Below are 22,560 nucleotides of genomic sequence, written 5' to 3' on the forward strand. Positions count from 1 at the left end.
TACCGCACACGGTACCCAACCGATGCAAAATCGGCTTTACAAAATGTTGGTTCGTCTTACCGACGCAAATGCTCCTTCGTCGAGGCAGGTTGTTCTCGCGGCTCGTCTTGACGGCTACGGTCCCAACAGCAAAGTAAAGTTCGAATTTTTTGTAGTAGGACGCAAAGCTACCTGTCCCACGCCATGGGGTTCGTAGCGCCTTACGATTGGGCCCATCTTATCACGTGCTTGCGACTCGCGCGAATCGCGCTTTCACTTTTGGATGCACAGTTTGACTAAGAGAACCACGTTGAAAACTGTGATGAGACTTACAATTGGATCGGCATTGCTTCTTTGAAAATCCAAGAAATTCTGTGCCCTTCCTTTAATAATTCGTAATGAAGCATACATCGGCAAATTCTTATCGTGTCTATAAAAAGAACTATGTCCGTCCCGTAATAATTTGTAATAAAACAAAACAAGACTTACTACTTAGTAAATATTTTTACGTATTTTTACGAAATTTTACATAATTCAACTGTCGTAGTATTGCGTATTTTTTTGGATTTGCGCATTGTTTCGCATTGAATTTGTTCTTATGTGTAAAAATTTTTCCGTTAGGGCAAATATTAGTTATTGGCATATTAGCATATAACGACGATTTACTAAACAAATCTAAGTTTTATAAATAATAACTAGAATTCATCATAATTTGACTTAAAATAGTGATATCACGCTTGTGAGGGAAAGGAGAATGCGAAATTAAATGTGACAATAAATGGGAAAAGTATCGATTAATTTGACGAGGATTACAGATTTTACACAGACATATATATTTGTGACTTGTTTACAACATCTTTACAAAAACTATCGTACATTCTTAATATTGATAATATACTAAATTTTCTACGTCTGGCGATACATTAAGACAGTCATACTGTAATTGACGTGTTTGATACATTTTATTTGGTAAATCGAAAATTGTGAAAAATGAAAAAATGGCAAGTTAAAATGTACTGTCCTGAGACGACAAGAGAGAGATTAATTGTGAATTGATCATGTCCTTGTGCAGAGGATGCAATTTGCAGGACATCGATTCTCTTGTGCGAGGCACGCTGCTTATGCATGGCACTTACAAGTTTCTTAATGACGAGCCGACTAAGATGTCTTGATCTATATTTTTGCATCTAAACAAATCTTTGGAGAATCACTTGAGTGCGTCAAATCTCGCTGATGAATAGCCGGTCACATAAGGTTTGTTTCCTATTCCCGCACTAGACTGCACTGGAACATCCTTTCTCAATTTTATTAACTTTTAAACTTTATAGAGGAAAAGAGGGTAATATGGTACCCATTTTCATTTTATTGAATAACTTTGTTTATAATCAATAATTGTTTATAATCAGTTTTATGTTGAAACTAGAACGATTATATTCGTCAAAGTTTTGTTTAACAAATTCAAGATTTAAAGTAATAGAGTATTAATTACTTAATTAGGATGTGATTTGTAAAATATCGGCTCACTGCATAATCAGTGGAAGAAGAAAAGTAGAGATAATATGGCAAACCCAAAACTAATTTTTAAAAAATCGGTTTACTTAAAAAAAAATAACAGTTTATATAACAAAATTATATATTTTTAACTTTCCATCGTTTACAATTTTTCAGATTTAAAATTTTCCTGCGTTTAAAGACTTTAGAAATATTATGAGAAATATTATTTTATCTCTGTTTAACTTTAAATAACAAATATAAAATGATATCTTTAGTGTTTCTAAACAGTGCCCTTTAAAATAACAATCGATTTATCGAAGAAACATTTTGACATGAAAATTTTGTTTAAAAAAACCATATTAACAAAGTCCCATGTTATTGTTTAACTTCGCATAACTCAAAATGTGTATAGCTGAATAAAAGTTTAAATGATAAAGAAGCACTGGAATGTAAATACATTCATTTGATAATAATCAAGTTTAAAAACAATGCGGACGTATATGAAATTGAGTGCTAAAATATACCTTGAAAAAGTGCTGAAAAGTTAAAATATGTTATAACTATTGTTAGTTATTATGTATTAGCATATTAACGCCATTAAAAAACAGCGGACTACTAATTGTAAATATATATTTCCATAAATAATTACAATCTATTTTCATAAATAATTATTTAATTTTATTTTGTAATTATGGGGTTAATGGAGGTAGCTATAATGTTTACAGTAGCCACAGTATATTCTTTTTCTCTACCCATTTTACTTTAAGTGTACACTCGTTCAATCTGCAAATTTAGGAACAGAAAACAAACCAATAGACTGTCTTACTTTCAATGTATTGGGAAATTCTTCAACATTATATTTATCCCCCCATTTTGATATAACTCAAATTTTACTAGAGCAGGGTGTCGCTTTCAGGCAATGATCTTTTCAAATTTTTATTACGATCCTTCTGTCTATTTCCTTTTCTTATTCAATTCGTTGTATTGCTACTTGACCCCATCCTTTACGGGATTAACCGAATTTCTGAAATGACCCATCTGTTTTCCTATTTGAATTGTTACTCTCTCTCTCCGATCTCTCAAATTCTCAATACAGCTAGTTATCGACGCTTTTTTAAAGAATAAGTCGCGTAAATGAAATAAAAATATCGCGTAGTTGATCGCGCTTTTTCTAACTGTATAAGTAAACAACGACGTGGTTACGTTGAAGGTTGATTTTATTTTATATCTTGCAAACGTTTGCGAATAGCTTGATACACGTTTTTTTTTAAAACAAAAATAATGAAAATCAATAAACCTTCAAGACAATCTAAGCCAAGGCCGATGTAATAAATTATTTCCCACTTATTATCGTAACCTAAACATTTGTTGAGGAAATAGGTTGCTGTATCAAATAGCTATTGCATTCCCATAATGATGAACAATTTGACGATCATGATAAATCTATTGAAAAATAATATAAATACAATCAATTAAAAAATAATATGAACACAATCCTGTTATAAAATAGAATTGGAAATAAAGTGAACATTACATAAAGATATCTCTCATAAATACAGATAAAACAGTTATAAAATTAAATAAATATTGTTCTATTATTACAATGTATTTAGGATTATTCCATGAACATTTGCTATAATATCAAAATAATTGTGTATAAAGTGTCTCTCATTTAGAAGTTAATAGCAATAATTATTTGTATGAACCCGGTAAACATTAACTGTAGACAGTAATATAATATTAATGTTACATTGAATATAAAATCAGTAATATTTATACTTGTTTATACAAAGTAATAATAAAAAGAATCAATGCCTAAGACGAGTAATTTATATGGTTATAAATTAAATTTCACCTTTACTTTTATTTTTATTTACATTACAAGAACTGAACAGTTTTCAATTCACCGAATCTTTATCAATCGCAGCTAATTTGACAATTGATGTCAAGTTTTGCTGACGCATATGGTATATACAATATAAATAATATCTTAATGTAATTTAATATGATTTTAATATGATGAATTAACATATTTAAGTAACGAGAACGAGAACATAAACGTAATAATTTCACACTCAACAAATATATGTGATATAAAATATTGTGTCGTATTGAACAGCTATATAGTTGAGTGTAAAATTATAACATTAGAAGTTAGTATTTATTGGCATACATCAATAACAAATGTGATTAACTTCCTCCAAATGAGGGACTCTTGATAAAAAATTGAAATTTAGAAATTAGAAATTTAAAATTTAGTTTACATTTTGGATTTCTATTATGTTATGAATAATGAGTTAGATAATTATGCTTTGTAAAAATAACCATTATTTAGGTCTGGTTATCTAGTAAATACCATTTCGCACTCAATAAAACCAAAGAAATGATTTTAATAATTGCGAAATGATATTTACTAGATAGCTAGAGCTGTGTAATATTTATTTTTTACACAGCATAGTTATCTAACTGATTATTTATAATAAAAATTAGCAGTACAAACTAATTTTTGGAACATACATTATTTTGTCATATTTTTTTGTGTTTCAGTTTTAAGTACAAAGCAATTCTTGCATTTTTGCATAGGTTGCAGAACTTTAGAAATAGATTGAAAATAATAAAATTAACACAATAGGTCCAAAAATAAGCGTTTGAAATTTACTTACTTTAACTACAAATTGTTTGTTAAACTTTGTTTTTTAGTTTACAATTACTTCCAAAAATAAAAAAAAAATTGATGTTTGAAGACTCAAAAGCACTCACCTGTCCTTAATGGAATTAAATTGTTTGCTTCTGGAATCGTTATTTACATTTTTTATGTCCGCTTTTACCTTATTGTAATATTTTGCCGTGAAAATGAAGAACACCACGTTGAATATTAGCTGAATCGTCACCGGTCCATAACCGAATATTAAATCGCCGTAGTTGTTCCAATCGGTTTTATCTTCGATAAAAAAAAAATAATAAAATTTAATTAAACTGTTTTAAAATTATTACGCTGTACATTGAAACTGGTAACATCAATATAAAAATATGTTCTTGTGGAGAAGGTATAGCGGGATAAGGTTGGGAATTTTGAGCTCCATGTCTAGTCAATCGTTATACGGCAAAACATATATACCTAGATAAAAGAAAATTTTGTGTCGAGCTTTATTCCAAAAGAGCCACACAATTTCGAGATATTCCAAGAAACGTGATTTTTTATCAACATTTTCTTTCTCTGTTAAACCTAAATTAATCTTTACAAAAAAATTCATCATTTTAAAGGGTACCTATGTACATAAGTTCGAATTTTGTTGTTCTTTGTTGAAAATTCTTATGGCGAGACATAGTTTCAACATGACTTGATTTTTTTCAATCGCTTAGTCAAATTAATTAAATACGTTGATGATCCATAATATTACTAACAAAAAATACATATAAATACATACATTACTTTTTAGAGTCATATATGTAAAGAGTAATCGATTCGAATTTGAAATGTAGACTTTTGATTATGAAGAATAGAGATCTCTGCTTTTGATGCACACTTCACATAGTTTTTTCGAGTGATCAATGTATAAAATCTATGTAAGTAGTGGTTTGGTTATCAAAATTCTCATTTCTTTCTAATACGAAGTCGTAGTTTTACAGATTATAGTGTAATCTAATTATGTCCTTATTTTAGCTAAGAAAGTTAAATTACAAATATTTGTGTAAATTGATTGTTCCAAAGATTATTGTATATACAAAAGAAGATAAAAATGTTTAAATATATTCATGGTTAATTAATTTACATTCGATTGTTCTTGTTTATTGCACGATGGCGATATATCGTCTTTGGTAGTTTAGTAATAGAATGAGCGAACATTATAAACCGCGGTACTTCAATAGATTAAAATAAGATAAAACTGTTCATTTTTAACTAATTGTATCTATGTCTTGAAATTATTATTTATAATTATCGTTTGAAATTTAATTATTATTTTTTGAAGTTTTATCAAACAAATTAAAATAAATATCCTTTAAAAGTTCGGTTGTTGTTAAAACTATAACATTTTTGAGGGATTTTATGTTGATCATTTTCGATATTAATCTTTTGAGATATCTTGCTTCAAAATTCAATATTTCCACCATAGACATAGTTCACATTATCTCAATCCAAACTATAATTATAATTTAACATATGACATGTGATTACCATGAACTTTGAGTAAGTAATATAAAACTTTAATATAATGAAGTTTACATAGTTTAAATAACAAGACTTCAATTTTTTACGTTATATCATCTCTCGAAAAAGTGTTACCAATTAATAACTCACATATTAAGCCACAATAGAAATTGCCAATGTCGGGTGTCAAATATCCTGGTAGTAAATTCGTGTTATCGACAACGATAATGAGGATTGACATCAGGAAAGGCATGCCCCACCCATATAAACAGTACAACAGCAACCGTTTCGTATTCTTGCGGTCCTTTACATTCATATTCTCACGTATAGATCTGTGGAGAAGATAAATTAACATTAACTTATTAGATCTTATTAAGTTAGCATTGTGTCTATGTAAATGCTGAAATATTGCTTTTAATCATAGCATGCGTTATTATCAGATTTGTAGCAATCGAATTCGCATTTCTTGAAAAGTTGATGCCTTTATGATACAACAATTTACCATCAATTTGTCGACAATTTAGATTGAAGTCTGAAATCTCCATCATTGATACTGATTCAAAATGCATATTATAGTGTCTTTATATAGCCATCTTTTTATCGGATTACGTGTGTAAAAATAAGAAATGATTCAATCGGGACTTGACGAATTGTCGCAAGCATTTATGTGCAAAAGAAATATGTGACCAATAACGTAGGTTCTCGAAAATATAGGCATAGGGAAAAATTGCGGTTGAGCTATAACAGCGCTGGCAGGAATGGGGTAAAGATCCTAGAAGGGAAGTGAGATGACCTACGGCGAAATAGACCTGCATGTAGTCCGCGAGGGAAGTATCGGTATTTCTGTGCAAGAGTTTAGCAGTGTAGAGGCTTTCGCGTAAAACAAATATGTGTAGCCTCGTTCCGCTTTTGCTTTTCCATTCGCTATTGTAGAATAATAAATATAAGTGCCGTTCAAAAAAGATTTACAAAGTTCTAATATTTATCCGATTAAGTCATCCTTGAAATTATAGCTGTCCTAACACGAGATAATTACTTAACAATAATATCAGCGTAATACTTTACATCTTCAGAATTGTAATAGCATCAGATTATAATTCATTACAACATTATAATTCATTACAGCTTCTCATAATGCTGACAAGTAATATATTGCTATTGGACTAGCAATACATATACACATTGTTACCTGCATGTTGCTTCAATATCGATATTTTCAAATTTGTTCAAGACAAATACATGGCAAGTTGCTGGTATTATAAATAATCAGATTTATGCAATTTCATTTAAATACGCTTTCTTATCCTGGTTAAAATAAAGCATAAAGCAAGCGTAAAGTGTAAATTGAAATACCGGAATGTAACGAAAAAGTATGAAAAAAGTGACGTAGGTGTAATCAAACTTTTTATAAAACATAGATTTGAATATGGGAGCATGAGACACTTGTATGATGCTTGCATGACGCTTGCCAGAAGCTTTCTATTTTTGCCAAGATATTTAAACGATATTTCCCAAATTTAACTTTTAAATGTATGATAATTGCTATATAAACAATATAATTTGCCATATCATTATAATTTTGTTGAAACACTATGTAAAAATTATTTGCGAAAACAATCATTAATATTTTGTATAGAGTTAATACTTCCTTGTTTATCTTTGTAAATATATATTCAAACAATTGAAGATTATAATTTTTATTGAAACTTATAATTTAATAAATATATTGGAATATGATCAGCAATAAAAATGAGATTAATAAGAATCACAAAACAATGGTGAAAAATCAGTGATCTAATTGAAATGCCATGGAGATAAATGAGAAAATAATTTTGTGCGGTAATAAACTTTATTTAAAGTATTAAAATTAAAAACTGATTCACTAGTTAATTATCTAAGAGAAACTATTATTAATTTTTTGCATGGTACAATAATTGTCTCATTTATCTATTCCTCGATAATTCCATTTAACCCAATGATGTCATGATGTATGACTTACCCGAAAGTCCGCCATATGTCGAAGCACAAGACGTTAAGCCAGAAAAATACCGCATGAAAACTAAAAAACCCGATGTAAGCTAGAAAAATATTTTTTACATGTGTTTAACGTTATTCGTGTATGAATATTTCCCAAGACGTGTGTATACAAACCTAAAGCTTTGCACGATGTCTTTCCTATTCGCCCAAATGCGACTTTGCTGTCCCAATTGATGATGAATGAGAGGATGGTAGTCAGCAAGATACTGCTTACATAACATATAATCGTTTTTCCATGAATATTTTGCAGATTCGGTAAGTACGCGTACACTAGCAACGTCATCAGCAGAAATATACATTTGATGACCAATATGGTGAACCACCAGTCAGCGCTAAACGAAAAATGCATTTTAGGTTTCATAATTTGTAGGATATACAAATGCGTCACGTTTATCTAATGCTCGAAAATTGATCTGACATTATTTTCATCAATTTCACATATATTAATAATGTTTCTCCTTGTGACGCGTGTACATACTGAAATATTTACAGCTCTCAAATATTTGAATACTTTTTAATTATACGGTGCTCGACATGTTACTACATGTTATGATTATTTGACATCGTAAAATTAAAACAAACTAAATCTATCGAATTTAACCAAATTTAAAAAAACGTGCGGTGGAAGAGAGAAGAGCCTGAATGCACAGTAATACGCTAGCATCGTTAATGAAAATCTAATTTAATGCATTGAATTTTAATTAATTATTAGGAAATCAATACATATTCACTTTTCCGGAACAAATTTCCCTCTATAACAAGGCATTGGCAAATTCCATATTAATACAATCTCTATTCTATCATCAAAGGGTAAAAATTAGCAAAAATGGTAAGTAGAATGCAGCTGGTAAATGTACACGAATAATAATAAATATATATAGAGTTATCGCATAATACAATTTATAGTTGAAGATTATAATAGAAATAATATACCTTTTATGATGCTCACTAGTTAGGAATTCAGGACAGATAAACAAATCAAAACTAGAGTTGCCGAAATTGTTATGTTTGACTTCGAAGCAGTGCATGTCGTTCGTATCATAATTTCGGATAAAAACATGTCCATTTGATGTCAGTAACACTTGTTTTTCCCATATATTTGGATTGTAAATGTACATATTTTGACACGGCAGCTGAATCAAAACTCCGTGGTCTAAGTAATTAAAGTACTATAAGTTAATTCCGTTTCTCTGTGGCTAGGATTAATAATTTGACAATTGTCTACTATTATATATTTATAATCAATTAATAATGACAGATAACTAACACAATAAAGATAAAAATATAAATTTTTTTTAGAAAGTAATAGAATTGTTTAAACACCATTAGATGTTGCCAGATTGGGGGATTTTTCTCTAAAATTAGGTTTTTGCTATTATCAAGCGAAAGTATTCGACAGAACAAAAAATTCTTAATTTTTGAAGAAAGAAAATGTAAGGATCTGTAATATTTGCATTTTCTCTGAAATTCACCCGTAATGTAATAATAAATTGAGAAAATCTCTCTGTTTGGTCATTCTGATTAAAAATACCTTCGGTCGTGTCAAAAGTGAACGAATTCGTCTGATTCACGGCGTTCGCAAGAGCATTGTAAAATTCTCCCACTTCATTAGGTTTAGAACGGAGATATCTACCGCAATCGTCATAAGCATATGTATCTTCGTCACAGCACTTTCTGATACAAGCATTTGTGTCACAGAATTCCGGATCTCTGCAGATACGGACTACCAATTTTCTTTTAACTGCAAACTCCGGCATCATCTCGAGACAAGCGTTATCCTCAGTAACGGGTTCCTCTTTGACATTATTTTTGGACACTGGAATCATCACCTGTTAAGTTATTTTAATCATTTAATGTTGTTTTAGTTCTTATCGACGTATCCAGGAGGTAATATTTCTATTTGAAATGGTACAAATGCTTTTATAAATTATCCTACATAGCGATGTGTCTATTTTATTATTGGTATATTACATACCATAACATTTAGTGGTGTCAGAATTGTAACAACAAAGTCCGCATATTTTGCTAAATTGATACCTTCAATACGTGACAACTTTTGAGTAATAACTTGTTGGCATTTTTAAAACCATTATCATCAAGATTTGTGCTAGTGACACAATAATGCCACAAAAATTTATAAATAAGATTACACAGTACTACCCACGCCAGATAAATATGATGCTATTTTTTAACTGGCAAAAAATATATACATTTAATTTACAATTAAAACTAGATCCCGTTTTGTATATAATACAATACATTTAAAGACGATATGTACGATCACAGCAGGACTTAGTGGCTGAAATAATTGATTTCGTACAACATATCTGAGTCTTTTGAACTATGTGCCGTTACTTTCGGTTTCAAACACAACTCTTAGATTAAATCAGAATAAATAATATAACAAAGTTAATAAATTGAAAAGTCAATTTATATTACTAATGTTAACATAGTATTTTTTAAGCACTGTCATCTCAGAAAACGTGAAGAATATATACATATTACACATTGGCACCTCTAAACATGTGATTAGTTTCTTTTCTAATAAAACAATAAAAGTTTTAGAATAGCCTATTTCGAGTCTTAATTTACAGCTCATAGGGAATATGTAAGAAGAGTTTAACTATGCGATAAGTGATGCAAATATTCCAGTAAGAAGCTTTTTTCAAGATTTTAAAAGAAGAATTGACAAAAATCGCCCTTATATAAAAGCTTGTCAACTCAATGCCATCCCATTGTGCGGCAGTGATAAAAGCAAATGGATATACCACTAAACATTGTAAGACATAACATTAATATGTCTGCAATATAAACAAAGTTAGTCACACATTCTGGCTAAAATTAAAATTTCTTATATTGTTAAAATACAGTATGATGACTTCAAATTCAATTTTGTTACAAAATACTTATAATCACTGTATAATCACTTATAATTACTGTATAATCAACAAGTTTCAATATTTTTGTTTTAGTTAGATACAAGAGTGTATTTTTATCATATTGATAAGATAATTATTTGGATATTTAGTAAAAGTAAAACAATATCGCTAAAAATATTTGTGTCAAAGTATTTATAGACCCTACTGTATAATTTGGAAATCATATTTGTGTCAATGTATATTCTGTTTGTGCATAAAAGTGAAAAAACAGAATATCAAAAGCAATATTATGCAATAAAATGTTGTAACAGAAACTTTGGTTCTTTTAATTACTAATTGTTAATCTAGTTAAAAAAATTAAATTGTCAGAATACTCAAAATAATAGTTGATATGCAATACTTTCAAAAATTATCTTAGAAGTTCTAATTCATTGCTCACCGAATATGTATTGTTCCGTAGAAAGATATCGTTTTCGTGAATTTCATAGTTTACGATCGGCCCTTGGCATTTAGGTGGACCATGAGTGAGTATCACTGCACTTTCTGCGTCACTCGATCTATTTAGCAAAAATGCTCCAAGACTCTGTGATTCGTTTAACCTGGTCAGACATGTCTTTGTGTCGCTGTCGAATATTGTATCGCCAGAGCAACATTTTCTGGTGTGTAAAAGCTGCGGAAAGGATGCGTCAATTGCTTTCACTTGTTGATCCTTGTTTGATCGGCAGTGATGAATTATTATTATGGGTTTTTTTTCCCCTATCTTGTAAAATAATTCAAGGCAAGCTGGCACCTACAAACAATTTGTTTAGTTGTTTAACAAGGGTAATTGGCTTTTAAAGTCCTTTAAACAATTGTGGTTAATATCATTGTATCTTTGACATATTAGGATGGTGTACAAAGTGTGGATACTATTATTTTTCTTTTAAATGATATAAATGGTTACATACATTAGCGAATCAAAAAAGCGTTTATTAACTTCCCTAGATTCCTTTTTGTACTTCTTTATTATTCTCTTTATATTTCTTATAAAATTTAATTTCTATCTTGATAATAATAACAGTGCAACCTTAAGGTTAAAGATAAACAAGATTAATTTAATTTCAATTTACCTTTAAGTTAGTGACAGATTCGAAATGGACGAGTGGCGTTGTCACCAGATCCTCAGATTCGTTGCATTGAGGAATTCCTTGGAACTCTCTGGTAATGTTCCAATAGTGAACGTAAACCTCTATCGCGAATAACGGTACTGATTCACAGTTGGTGAACTTATTTACAAAGATCTGTCCTGGTGGGCAACATTTCGTCAGTTGCCATTCAGATGATGATCTTATCAAGCATAATACCAGGCCGAGCAAAGCGAACTTTATCATAGACATGGTTGTGTAAAACTAAAATTCGTTTATTCAATGTAAACTATATATCTCTGTTACTATCGCTCATCTGAATTCAACGTCACATTCTTAATTGACACTTCCAGATTAAAATTTTGGTTACTTTGCAGTTACATTTCAAAGCTGCTGCTCTAGTTTATACTTTAAAGTTGTTTTTCTCTACGTATACTTTATTTTAATAAAGATATAATTTACTTGTCCACAAATAATACATGCAGCTTCTTTACTCTTCTTCAAATAGAACTTCTTCAGACTTTCCTTGCTGAATTATTATTTTAAGTCGTATTTAAACAAATTCCTTTAATTGTTTAAATTTTAAACCGCCATTTCACGTGCTTTCTTGCATTCAATTTTATTTCTTTGTGTTTCGATTTTTCTTTTGTTTGCTATTTCGGAGAGAAATAGTTGCTATCTGTTTAATAAGAACTTGAATCATTATGTTTCTATTAAAATTATTCTGAGCAGAAATGTATGTTTATACTATTATAAATTGAGTTATACAATACTTGCTATCAAATTATTATTATGTAATAGGTAATTATTAAAATTTTAAAATCAAGATTAATATTTATCATAAGAGATTATATCTTTATATATTTATAAATTATAACGTTTTTATAAGTTAAATATATATATATATATATATATATATTTGTCTAAATGTATCACTTATTTTGTTTTTTAACAAAAAAATTGAGATAAAAATCTATTTAACGTATCGCAATAAAAGTAACAGATAATTAATCAATTAACTTACGTGTTTGAAAAATTGCGATCCTCACTCAATTTTCTTTTTATTCACCAATTTTTTTATCTTCCTGATGTTACGCAACAAGTTATCTGTGCATTCAGTCGAACACTCATTTCCGTTGTATGTGTCACTGTAAATAATCAACGATATCCTCGTTCCATTTTATAATATTGTCCGGTCTGAGAGTACGTTGCTTTTAGTGTAATTATTCTTTGATATTTGTCTGCATTATTTACACATGTTCCTCGATGTGTCACAACTGAATAGAGTAGCACGATAAAGCGAATTAAAAACTCTCTTAGGGATATGTTCGGGGAGACGCTATTAGCGTTATCAGTTTATCCTGATTAATCATCTAATGAATGATAAAGATAGAAAATACAAATAGCGCTAGTAGCAGTCTCTCCAAACCCACCATTATTTTAACGCCTCAATAACATCAGCTGATTCTTAAAAATCCATCCCTTCCCACTCCTCCATATAATTGTAAGCTATTTATAAGCAGTTTTTCAATGCTGCAAAATTTACATCTCGTAAATTGAAATTTTATTTTTTCAGTAGGAAGTTGAATGAATATTCATTCAATCCTTTCCATAACTGAAAAGTAAAGATATTGATAAAGTTTTAGGGCAAAATTAAGAATTATTCAATAGCTCTTAAGTAAATATAATTTCAATTTTCAAATCCATTTTTTTACTTATTAACAGCTGTTAAATTTTTAATTAATCTTCAAATTAAAAATTTAACAGCGTATCACTTCTATTTAAGAATTTGAAATCTTTGAAATTATGTCATAACTAGAGACCGATTTTTATACTAAGCCCCTTAGTAATAAAGTACTACATGTTTGCTTTAACTGTTTGATTCGATTCGCTGTACCAAATATCCGTGTTGCGCCAGTGTTTTCCAAGCGTTAGGGCCCATCGAGACAAATTTGCATAGAGACATAATTATAAATAATATATAAGGGAATTGATTGCTTTATATTCTTATGCTTGTCCTAACGGACCAATCAATTTCCTTATGTATATGGTTATATGGTTATGCAAATTTGTTTAAATAGGTCCTGTATAGTATGTGAACAATTTCGCATCGCAAGGAAGATTTTAAAGCCGTTTAAAATTGCTAAAATACTGACATTATATAAACCGTGGCTCAGGAAAACAATGCGCATTTTGGCCGAATTTCAGCTAACTCTGTTCCCTTTATTTCACCAATATACACATAGTCTAAATGTCAATCGGCATTTGGATTCCGCTGGAAATAGTAAGGTAAGGAGAAAACTTTAAGCCGAAAATTAGCCGAATTATGCATGTTTTGCGAAGTCTTAATCTAAATTTTATTCGAAGTATTACTTATCGTAATTTAAACATATCTGTAAAGTACATTAAATTTAAAGTATTTAAATATTTTCTATATTCATTATTTGCAATTTGATTAACATAATAAACGCAAATATGATTTCTGAACTACTTAATAAAATAAGGCGTTATTTATTTATACATATATATATATATATATATATAAAAGAAAATAAATAACAAAAATTTTTTAAATTTATTTGCGCTGTGCTAAGTTTGTGTAGTAGAAGTATGTATAAATCTGTTAAGAAAGAATGTCACACAATAATTTTATTGCGTAACATTCTTGTTTAACAGGTTTGTATATATTTCTACGAATTCATTTGGAAAATTTTTGCTCGGATAGTCGATGAAAGCAATAAGACAATTTTTTTTACTTGGTTGATGTACCTAAGCAGAATTTGCCCAATGTACAAAACCTAATTAGAAAATTTATTGCATGTGATAGATTTCACATACATTTCCGTTGCAACATATTATATCACAAGGTTTTCAAAACATTTTTATTGCAAAATTTCACAGAACGTTTGAATCCTTTCATTTCTAAATGGTAATATCGCATACGACGTAACGTTTAGAACTTAAAACTTTGTGTGCGACATAAGATCCTTTATGTCACGTTTTATTCATATCGACTATAGTATTGTAATAATAACATAGTCATGATATATCACTTAAACAATCGCTGACTTATGAGCATAGTTATAAGATTTCTCGTTTATAGTAATTATTTCATCCAAGGCCACCTCTCGCACATCTAGAAAGATTCAATTCTCTATTATTTTACCTTTTCAAATCAAGCATAAAAAGTTGTTTATCAAGAAGATCACGTCTAATGAATATTTACAAACTGTTCAGACTATACCTGTTTCCATAATGTATAAATAGATACTAATATATTTATTAAAATTTATTAAAAGTCTTTAACGTATATTCAATGTTTATTCAGTGTAATGACTTTTTTCCTTAAAAAACCAGTCAGTGTAATGTCTCTTTTCTTAAAAAAAAAAAAATTACCAGAATACGAGGAAATTACTGGTGTACATCAGTTGTTCAACAGTATATTGGTAATATTTTTGTATTCATGTAATTGTTTTCGTAAGGATTACAGAAACACAATTTTAAATATGTTGAAATAAATTAAATATATAAAGAATGTTGGTTTGTCTTACCAACACAAACGCTCCTTGTCGAGGCAGATTGTTCTGATGGCTTGTCTTGACGGCGACGGTCCCAACAGCAAAGTGAAGTTCGAATTTTATACAGAGCATACAAAAGGCTTCCTATCCCACGCAAGGAGGTTTATGGCGCCTTGCGATTGGACGTATCACGCGGTCCAGCTCCAAGCGGGATTTCTCACGTTATGATAATTGCGGAATATCGACATCTCTTTGCTTTGATCTATATTCCTATAATTTTCTATAACGTACAGCAACCTTAGAGCCTTCCCACAAGAACATCCGTAAGACACTACGTATCCATACAGCACAGAACATTACAGCAACATTGTAGCAATGTTGTAATGTTGCAAATTGCAATGCAATATTGCGGAGATATTGTAGAAACATTGCGATGTTGAATGTTGAAGTGTGAATATTTTTTCAATATTAAATTTATTTTGATTTTTCTACATTAAATGTTAATGTTGCTGTAACTTAAAGCCGTAAAGTTTCAATAGTAAATATTAATTATAAACAAAGTTATTCAATAAAATAAAAATGAGTGCCATTTTACCATCTTCTCCTCTACATATAGTTAATTATAAAAAAATTACGGAATATCAAGGTTTCACTTGTATAATAGAAATAGACAATTTTGGGTCATTTTAAATATAAGTTCTTCAACCGGGACTTACGCGGAGCGCATAAAATATCGTACAACGGCTTTAATGTAAGAGAACTCCCGTTGTTCACGATTAGGCAGTCTAATAATTTATACCCTGAGAAGAAATTTGACTGGGTATGCCTGATTTACGGTTAGGTCATAATGAGGAAGAGGTAAAAGTGTCCCCTAATAGGAAATTTTCCACTAGGCAAACTGATAGGAAAACATATATGCTCTAGTCTGGCTTTTTTTTATACAATTTCTTTCGTTCATATATACACAATTCATTAGTAAATTCGTGAATCAAATTTTATATTCAAAGCACATTGTTTATGGGATTGCACATAAGAAACAGTAAAGAACTTATCCTACTATTATTATAATACCTTATAAAGTTTTTATTGTACATACACAATCCATATTATGAATCTCACCGCTCTTATTCATCTTTTTCGTTATCTTTGTTTTACTGTCTACTAATACATCGACTTCATTCGGTAATAATTAAGTGTGCTATAATAATTATAAAAAAAACCCTTAAATTTGTATACATTTATTCGTATGATAATACGCTCTATTTTAAAAACAATAAGGGAGTATGTGTAATTAAATGTTAAAATGTAGCTTGAAAAGGTTTCGAAATGCTCAAAAGTAAAAATGCTTTATAACAATTGCAGCGTATTGGCATAATACCGCCACTACATTATAGGCTATTAATAGTAACTAAATACATTACCGCTATTAATAGTAACTTGTCACTTAATAACGGAAATAATACGGATATACACAATACCATCTTCTTTTCTATACAAATTCTGATAAATTATTATCCTATCTGAAAAAATCCATTTTAAATTAATAGTCGCAATTTCTCGAAGTTTATTGTTGACGCTTTTCCGAAATGTTGATTGATTCTTGCGCTGTGCTTACTTCGCGAGCTGCTTTCATCGCGAAAATCGCGTTTTGACAGTTATAGACATAAATTGTTACATGTATCGCAAGGTTAATAGTGTAATAATAATATTGTGTTGTTCTTATTTCCTGCGTCAATGGAGATTTTAAAAAATTTTAAAAACAGTTTTTTTCAGATAAGTTTTATTAAACGTTTTTATTACAATGATTTAGTAATAATTATCATTATAAAAACTTGATGCTTTGTGTTTTATTTTATTTTCAGATAACAATTTTGTTTAGAAACGAAAGAGTAGATAAAACCAATGTGATATTCTGTTTAGTCGGGGTTGTAGAAATGCAAATTCCACTGTTTAGACATATTCTACTTATAATAATGTGAATTTATTCATCAAGCAAAATATTTTTAACGAGTAGTAAATACATCTAAAATGTGATTTTTGTAAAGATTTCATGATTTAAAGATTTTAACGCTTATATGCAACTTACGAAGACAAATTTCTTTAAAGAAGTCTTTTATTAAAAAATTATTAAAGAAACAGACATGACGCTTCTCAATTGTTACAATTGTTATAAACAAATGAGTTGCAAAATTGATTTTTGCAATGTGCTTTTTACATCAATAATATTTTTTTACATTTCAAATTATTATTTTTTAACTGTCTTTGCTGGTCTGGTCGTGAGCTTTAATGCGTTAAAACAAATAATAATTTTTTTTCTGTAAAAAATAATTTTTTTAGATTTACAAAATAATTTAATTAAATTTTGCTTATTTAAAAAAAAAGAAATTTTTATTTAAACATATTTTTTAAGTATAATTATCTTGGAATAAAAGTAAAATCTAAACTAAGTACTTTACGGGCTACAACTGGGCAAGCTTAAATATGACTGTCTTGGGAGGAAAATTTAAACCAAACTGGGCCTTATACTGGCTGTAACTGGGCAAGCCTAAGTACGACTGCCTTGAAAAAAAAATCAAAACCAAACTGGGCTCTATACGGGCTGTAACTAGGCAAGCCTAAGTACGACTGTCTTGGAAAAATAATCTAAATCAAATTGGGCCTTATACGAGCTGTAACTGGACAAGCCTAAGTACGACTGCTTTGGAAGAAAAATTAAACCAAACTGGGCCCTATACGGGCTGTAACTGGGCAAGCCTAAGTACAACTGTCTTGGGAGAAAAATCTAAATCAAATTGGGTCTTATAGGGGCTGTAACTGGGCAAGCCTAAGTTATACTGTCCTAACTAAGTCCTAAATGGGCGTGACTTTGGCAACCCTTATTTTGGATGCCTCAGTAATGCCTATACGGGGCCAGTACTAACTTATGGAACGCCTGGATAAATTTCCACACGGGCGTTTTATCAAAAGAAATATAATTTAAATTTAAAAATAAAATTATAAAAATTTCTTCAAATATCAATAAATTCCAAGAAAATCCATGATTTTCTCAAAATAAAAAAATTAATTTTCTGAAAATTCTTTTATTTGCCGCTTACTTTGATAAATAACAAAATGTAATAATAATTAAATTTAATTATTTGCTATGGCAATATAAAATTTTTTATTTTTAAATTATTAATATTTTATTAATTAAAATATCTATCGGGAGCATTGCGATACTTTCTTTTCCGATGAATTTAGAATACGCAATACAAATTAAAATGAGAATTCCTGTTATACGCTCATGCGCATAAATAATTATGATGATGTTAAATTTGTGTATACAATATGAAACAAATTTAAACAAATGTCATGTACCGCGCGCAAAATTTATAATAAATAAATATTAAGTTTATGAGTTTTATACATTACAAATTTTTTATGTCAATAAAATTTTCTCATTTGTTTTCTTTTTAATTCTTTGAGATTAAATGTTATATATTCCTATTCATTAAGATTTTTTTAAATTAAATATAGCCACTTGGATTAGAACAAAAAGATTTTTTAATGCAAATACAAAGATATTACTTAAATTTTAAAAAGAAATTAAAGATACCACCACTTGAGTTTGATTAAAAAGGTAGATTACTACCACTTAGGTTAATTGTTAAAAGTAGTACAATAGTTATTTCAAAGAGCAATACATTCTCTTTATAATTGGCGCAATTTAAAGATTTCATATACTTTTTTGGAAAAATACATATTATTGGTTGCATTAAATTACACAATTTTAAGATATTATTTATTTTCAATTAAATATTACTCGAGTTGGAATAGAAAGATTTTATACAAAAAATTTTATAGAAAGTTTTATACAAAAAATACAAGTTTTTAAAGGTACACACACTTGGCGCCTTTTTTTACTTTTTTTTCAAAAATAAAATATAATCGCGAGTTTGATTGTGAAAACCAAAAAGTTTTGGATAATGAATGTTTTCTAAGCAGGCTACTGTCTGAAATATTTCACATTTAGTTGCACAATCTTAATTTGCAAATTGATAACGAGTGCTTGTATCATGCGTATCTATCTTAATTGAAAAAATTATAAGAAATTTGTTCTATTTAATAGATGAACATTATGTAATTTATTTCAATTTTTAATGACTGACTCATCACTATTTTATTCACATTTTATTGTCTATCATTATACTTTTATATGTTTGTTATCTCTTTCAGTTCTTATTTATTATTTATGTTTCGACCTTTCTTTCTTTGTGTTCTGTCAATTTAACCGGATTGACTCTATGTTTAACGTTCAGTTATCAGTTTAGTTTGAGACAACAAGAACGTCTCTTTACTAAGCGTATAGTTTTTTATATCCACTTAAATCTTTAGTAGAATATTTTTACTCAATTATACTTTTATGCTTTATTGGTATTATACTGTGATTTTTTACTGTTAATATTAACGAAAGTATCGTGGATTAAATCGATTATTGTAGTAAGTAGTGCGAGCTTATATTACGACTTACGTAAAATCATTACTGAAAGGAATGTAGAAGGGTCAATGATTATTTCATGATACATTTAAAGATTTATAGATATAATTTATTTCTTTTAAACATAATAAATAATTGATATATTAAAGAAGAGGAAGATCATATAGACAGTTAAAAATTTATCAATATTCCGAAATTTATTGTAAAAACTGTATTAAATCAACCTTCTTAAAACTTTTAATATACTTTATTACCTAATTGTAGATTTGAAAAATTTTTTCATTATTATAATATGCTATTAAATATTAGAATTAGAAAAACATACATCCAACCACTTAAAAAAAAATGGTGTTTTGTGTCGTGGATTGTAAAGTACGCTGCTTTTAATTGAAAAAAATTAGAAGTTCAAAATGGAAATTTTAGTTAATGAATATACGTTCAACATGAACCTGTTTTGAAGTTGAAAATGTGAAATTAATAAAAAATAATTAATATGTATATAGTTAATTTAGGACTCTCAAAATTTAAACAATAAAAAATTGGAAACAAGGTTAATGACAGTCAGCGCGGATATAAATGCGCAATTATAAATATTATAATAAATATTTATTCATTCTAAATTACAAAAGCGAACGAACGTTTCGACTGACTTTGGAGTTATCTTCAGCGTATTAATGTAAAAGATAATTCGATTGTTTCCTATTTTTGGTGACTGATAACGGCTAGAACTTATTACATTAATACGTTGAAGATGACTTCAAAGTGAGTCGAAATGTTTGTTCATTTCTGTAATTTAGGATGAATAAATATTTATTATAATATCAATATTTATGATTGCGCATTTATACCCGCGCTGACTCTCATTGGCCTTGTTACCAATTTTTTATTGTTGAGAAAATAATGACATTGGAAAGAAAAAATGCGTTTTTAAACAAATAGCGCTAAAAAACAAAAAAATCTTTATATATGTATTCTAATATATTCTATGATTTCTTATTTTTTAAATTCTCAAAAACCTTAAAAAATCTGAAAAATATGGTTCTTTTTTTAAAAATTTCTCTTCATAAATTTAGTACACCAAAATTTCTTAAAAGTATTATGAGACATTATAAGAAAAATTTTCGTCAGAAGTATACTATGGATTTCTAGTTATTATAAAAATAGAGAAATAAAAATTTGTTGTTTGCTAAGCACGATCAATTGGGAATAATTTATTATATAATTGCTAAAATTATAATAGTTTTTTCAGATTTTAAGTAATTACATGTATATTGAATAAAAATCGTAAGATTATCAAATAATAGTACGCAATAAAAAATGTTATAAATAATATGAAATTATAATAATATTACAAAGTATTCTGGAGTCATAATGTTTTAATTTTTTACTTAAAATCCAAAGATTTGAATAATTTTTTTTAGACTTTCCTTTTAGCTCTAGTAATTCCACACTTATAATTAAATATAAAAGAATTATCTTTTTATCATTGAAAATTTAAATCATCTGTTGAAATTGTATATAAGTAGAATGTTAGTGAAAATAGATAGTTACAATAATAATAAATTCGTTTTTTGTCAAATACACGTGCCATAAGATTTAATTATCTAAAATTCCAATCTTAAAATCAAATAACCATCGCGCACATATCTGTAGTTTGACACATTAACACACACCCAAATGAATATACAATATACATATATATGTGCATATTTCTCTTATGTTATATGTATGCAGTATCATGCATTCCGTCGCAGTGAGTGATCGAAAATCTAGGGAAATTTTCAATATGTGTTTAAGGGTTAATGTTAAATAATATTCTAATTAATATATTATAATGTAAAATCATTTAAATTAAAATTATGTTAAATAGTATTTTTGGAATATTAATGTAAATATGTACGTTCTTAAAATAAAATAAAATTTAGATACAAAATAGAGTGCGTAAAAAATGTCTTATCGATTCAATGTCTGTTGAACGTATAAGGAAATTTTTTCAAAATATCAATACAAATATTAATGTAAATATTTTGTTACACCACATAGTCTCAATACAAAACAATATTTTTGTAACATTTGAAAAAAAACATTTTTGCAATGGAAAAAAATTCCTTTTTCAGAAAATTTTGTTTCGAAAATTTCAAAGAGATCACCATTCCAAGTAACCGAACCAAATGTTGTTTGACTTTGGCAAACTGATTCTTTGTGATAATCTGTGAACACTTTGTGTTGATATATATGTGTGTATATGTATATTACATATATAGGGGAAGATGGGGCAAGAAAAGGTAAAGAGGTAAGATGGGTTATCGCCTGTATCACGCGATTCGAATGCAGAAATCATAATCAAGTATACGCGTTAGATATACGCGGCTTCTCGGTCATTAAAAGTTACCCACGAGTCAACGAAATAGACAGCTGCGTTATTGAGATAGATTTATACTTTTTTGCCATTTTCTTATGACTGCAAGAAGATATAACAGCGAGGAAACAGACAGAGGCAAAAAAAGAAAAGAAAAAAGCAAGAAAAGTATAAAATAAAATTATATAAGAGCCAAAGAAACGTATGAGAAAAATTAAGCTAAAAACGCATAGCTAGGTACCCTACCTTGCCCGCGAGGATACCTTATCTTACCTTACCCGTCGGGCAAGATGGGGAGAAATGCCTCTTTTTGGTTTTTGTTAAATAAAATTGGTAATACTTTAAAATTTTATTTTAATAATAAATACATTGAAAGACAAACGTCCATAGAGTATTATAAACATAAATATGACTTGTTAATTATGAAAACCTAGCTTTTATACAGGATGTTCCAAAACTGACGATAAATATTTTAATGACAGATTCTTTGAAAAATTTTAAAACAAAAATTTTAATACTAAAATGATAAGCCATAATAATTTT

The 22,560-nt window shown here is 28.6% G+C and overlaps 2 protein-coding genes across 11 annotated transcripts in view; both read right to left on the reverse strand.

Annotated features, from left to right (window-relative positions):
* The window catches only part of LOC105201065 (G-protein coupled receptor Mth), a 335,046-nt gene that overhangs the window by 16,332 nt on the left and 296,154 nt on the right, over window positions 1-22,560 (reverse strand). For 3 of the 7 annotated variants that reach the window (XM_039453764.1, XM_026141136.2, XM_039453768.1), the window contains exon 1: window positions 4-559. The exons of 2 other annotated variants lie outside the window; for them this stretch is intronic. The gene's annotated coding sequence lies outside the window, so the exon portion shown is untranslated. Of the gene's footprint in view, window positions 1-3; window positions 560-22,560 lie in introns of those variants that run through there. 2 more of the 7 variants (XM_039453769.1, XM_039453766.1) reach the window with 2 other exon arrangements.
* Window positions 2,449-15,767, reverse strand: LOC105201067 (probable G-protein coupled receptor Mth-like 3). Of its 4 annotated transcripts, XM_039453779.1 has the most exons (12): window positions 15,215-15,767; window positions 14,789-14,799; window positions 12,688-12,940; window positions 11,649-12,342; window positions 10,979-11,329; window positions 9,192-9,489; window positions 8,594-8,813; window positions 7,775-7,992; window positions 7,623-7,701; window positions 5,774-5,955; window positions 4,234-4,414; window positions 2,449-2,916 (listed from the first exon to the last, which is right to left on the reverse strand). In XM_039453779.1, exons 4-12 carry the CDS (start codon window positions 11,913-11,915, stop codon window positions 2,871-2,873), a joined length of 1,842 nt encoding a protein of 613 aa, XP_039309713.1. In that variant the 5' UTR covers window positions 11,916-12,342; window positions 12,688-12,940; window positions 14,789-14,799; window positions 15,215-15,767; the 3' UTR covers window positions 2,449-2,870. The 4 variants fall into 4 exon arrangements, with proteins under 4 accessions (XP_039309713.1, XP_039309714.1, XP_039309711.1 ...); XM_039453780.1 differs by lacking the exon at window positions 14,789-14,799 and having other exon boundaries at window positions 12,688-12,811; XM_039453777.1 differs by lacking the exon at window positions 14,789-14,799.

Source organism: Solenopsis invicta, chromosome 9 (assembly GCF_016802725.1).
Source record: "Solenopsis invicta isolate M01_SB chromosome 9, UNIL_Sinv_3.0, whole genome shotgun sequence".
Lineage (NCBI taxonomy): Eukaryota > Metazoa > Arthropoda > Insecta > Hymenoptera > Formicidae > Solenopsis > Solenopsis invicta.

Excerpts from the sequence above, each read along its gene's own strand:
- LOC105201067 (XM_039453780.1), bottom strand. The coding sequence starts at position 11,915 with ATGTCTATGATAAAGTTCGCTTTGCTCGGCCTGGTATTATGCTTGATA. Across the intron at positions 11,330-11,648 it reads AATCTGTCACTAACTTAAAG|GTGCCAGCTTGCCTTGAATT; the intron begins GTAAATTGAAAT and ends AATTGTTTGTAG. Across the intron at positions 4,415-5,773 it reads TTTCTATTGTGGCTTAATAT|ATAAAACCGATTGGAACAAC; the intron begins GTGAGTTATTAA and ends TTTTTATCGAAG.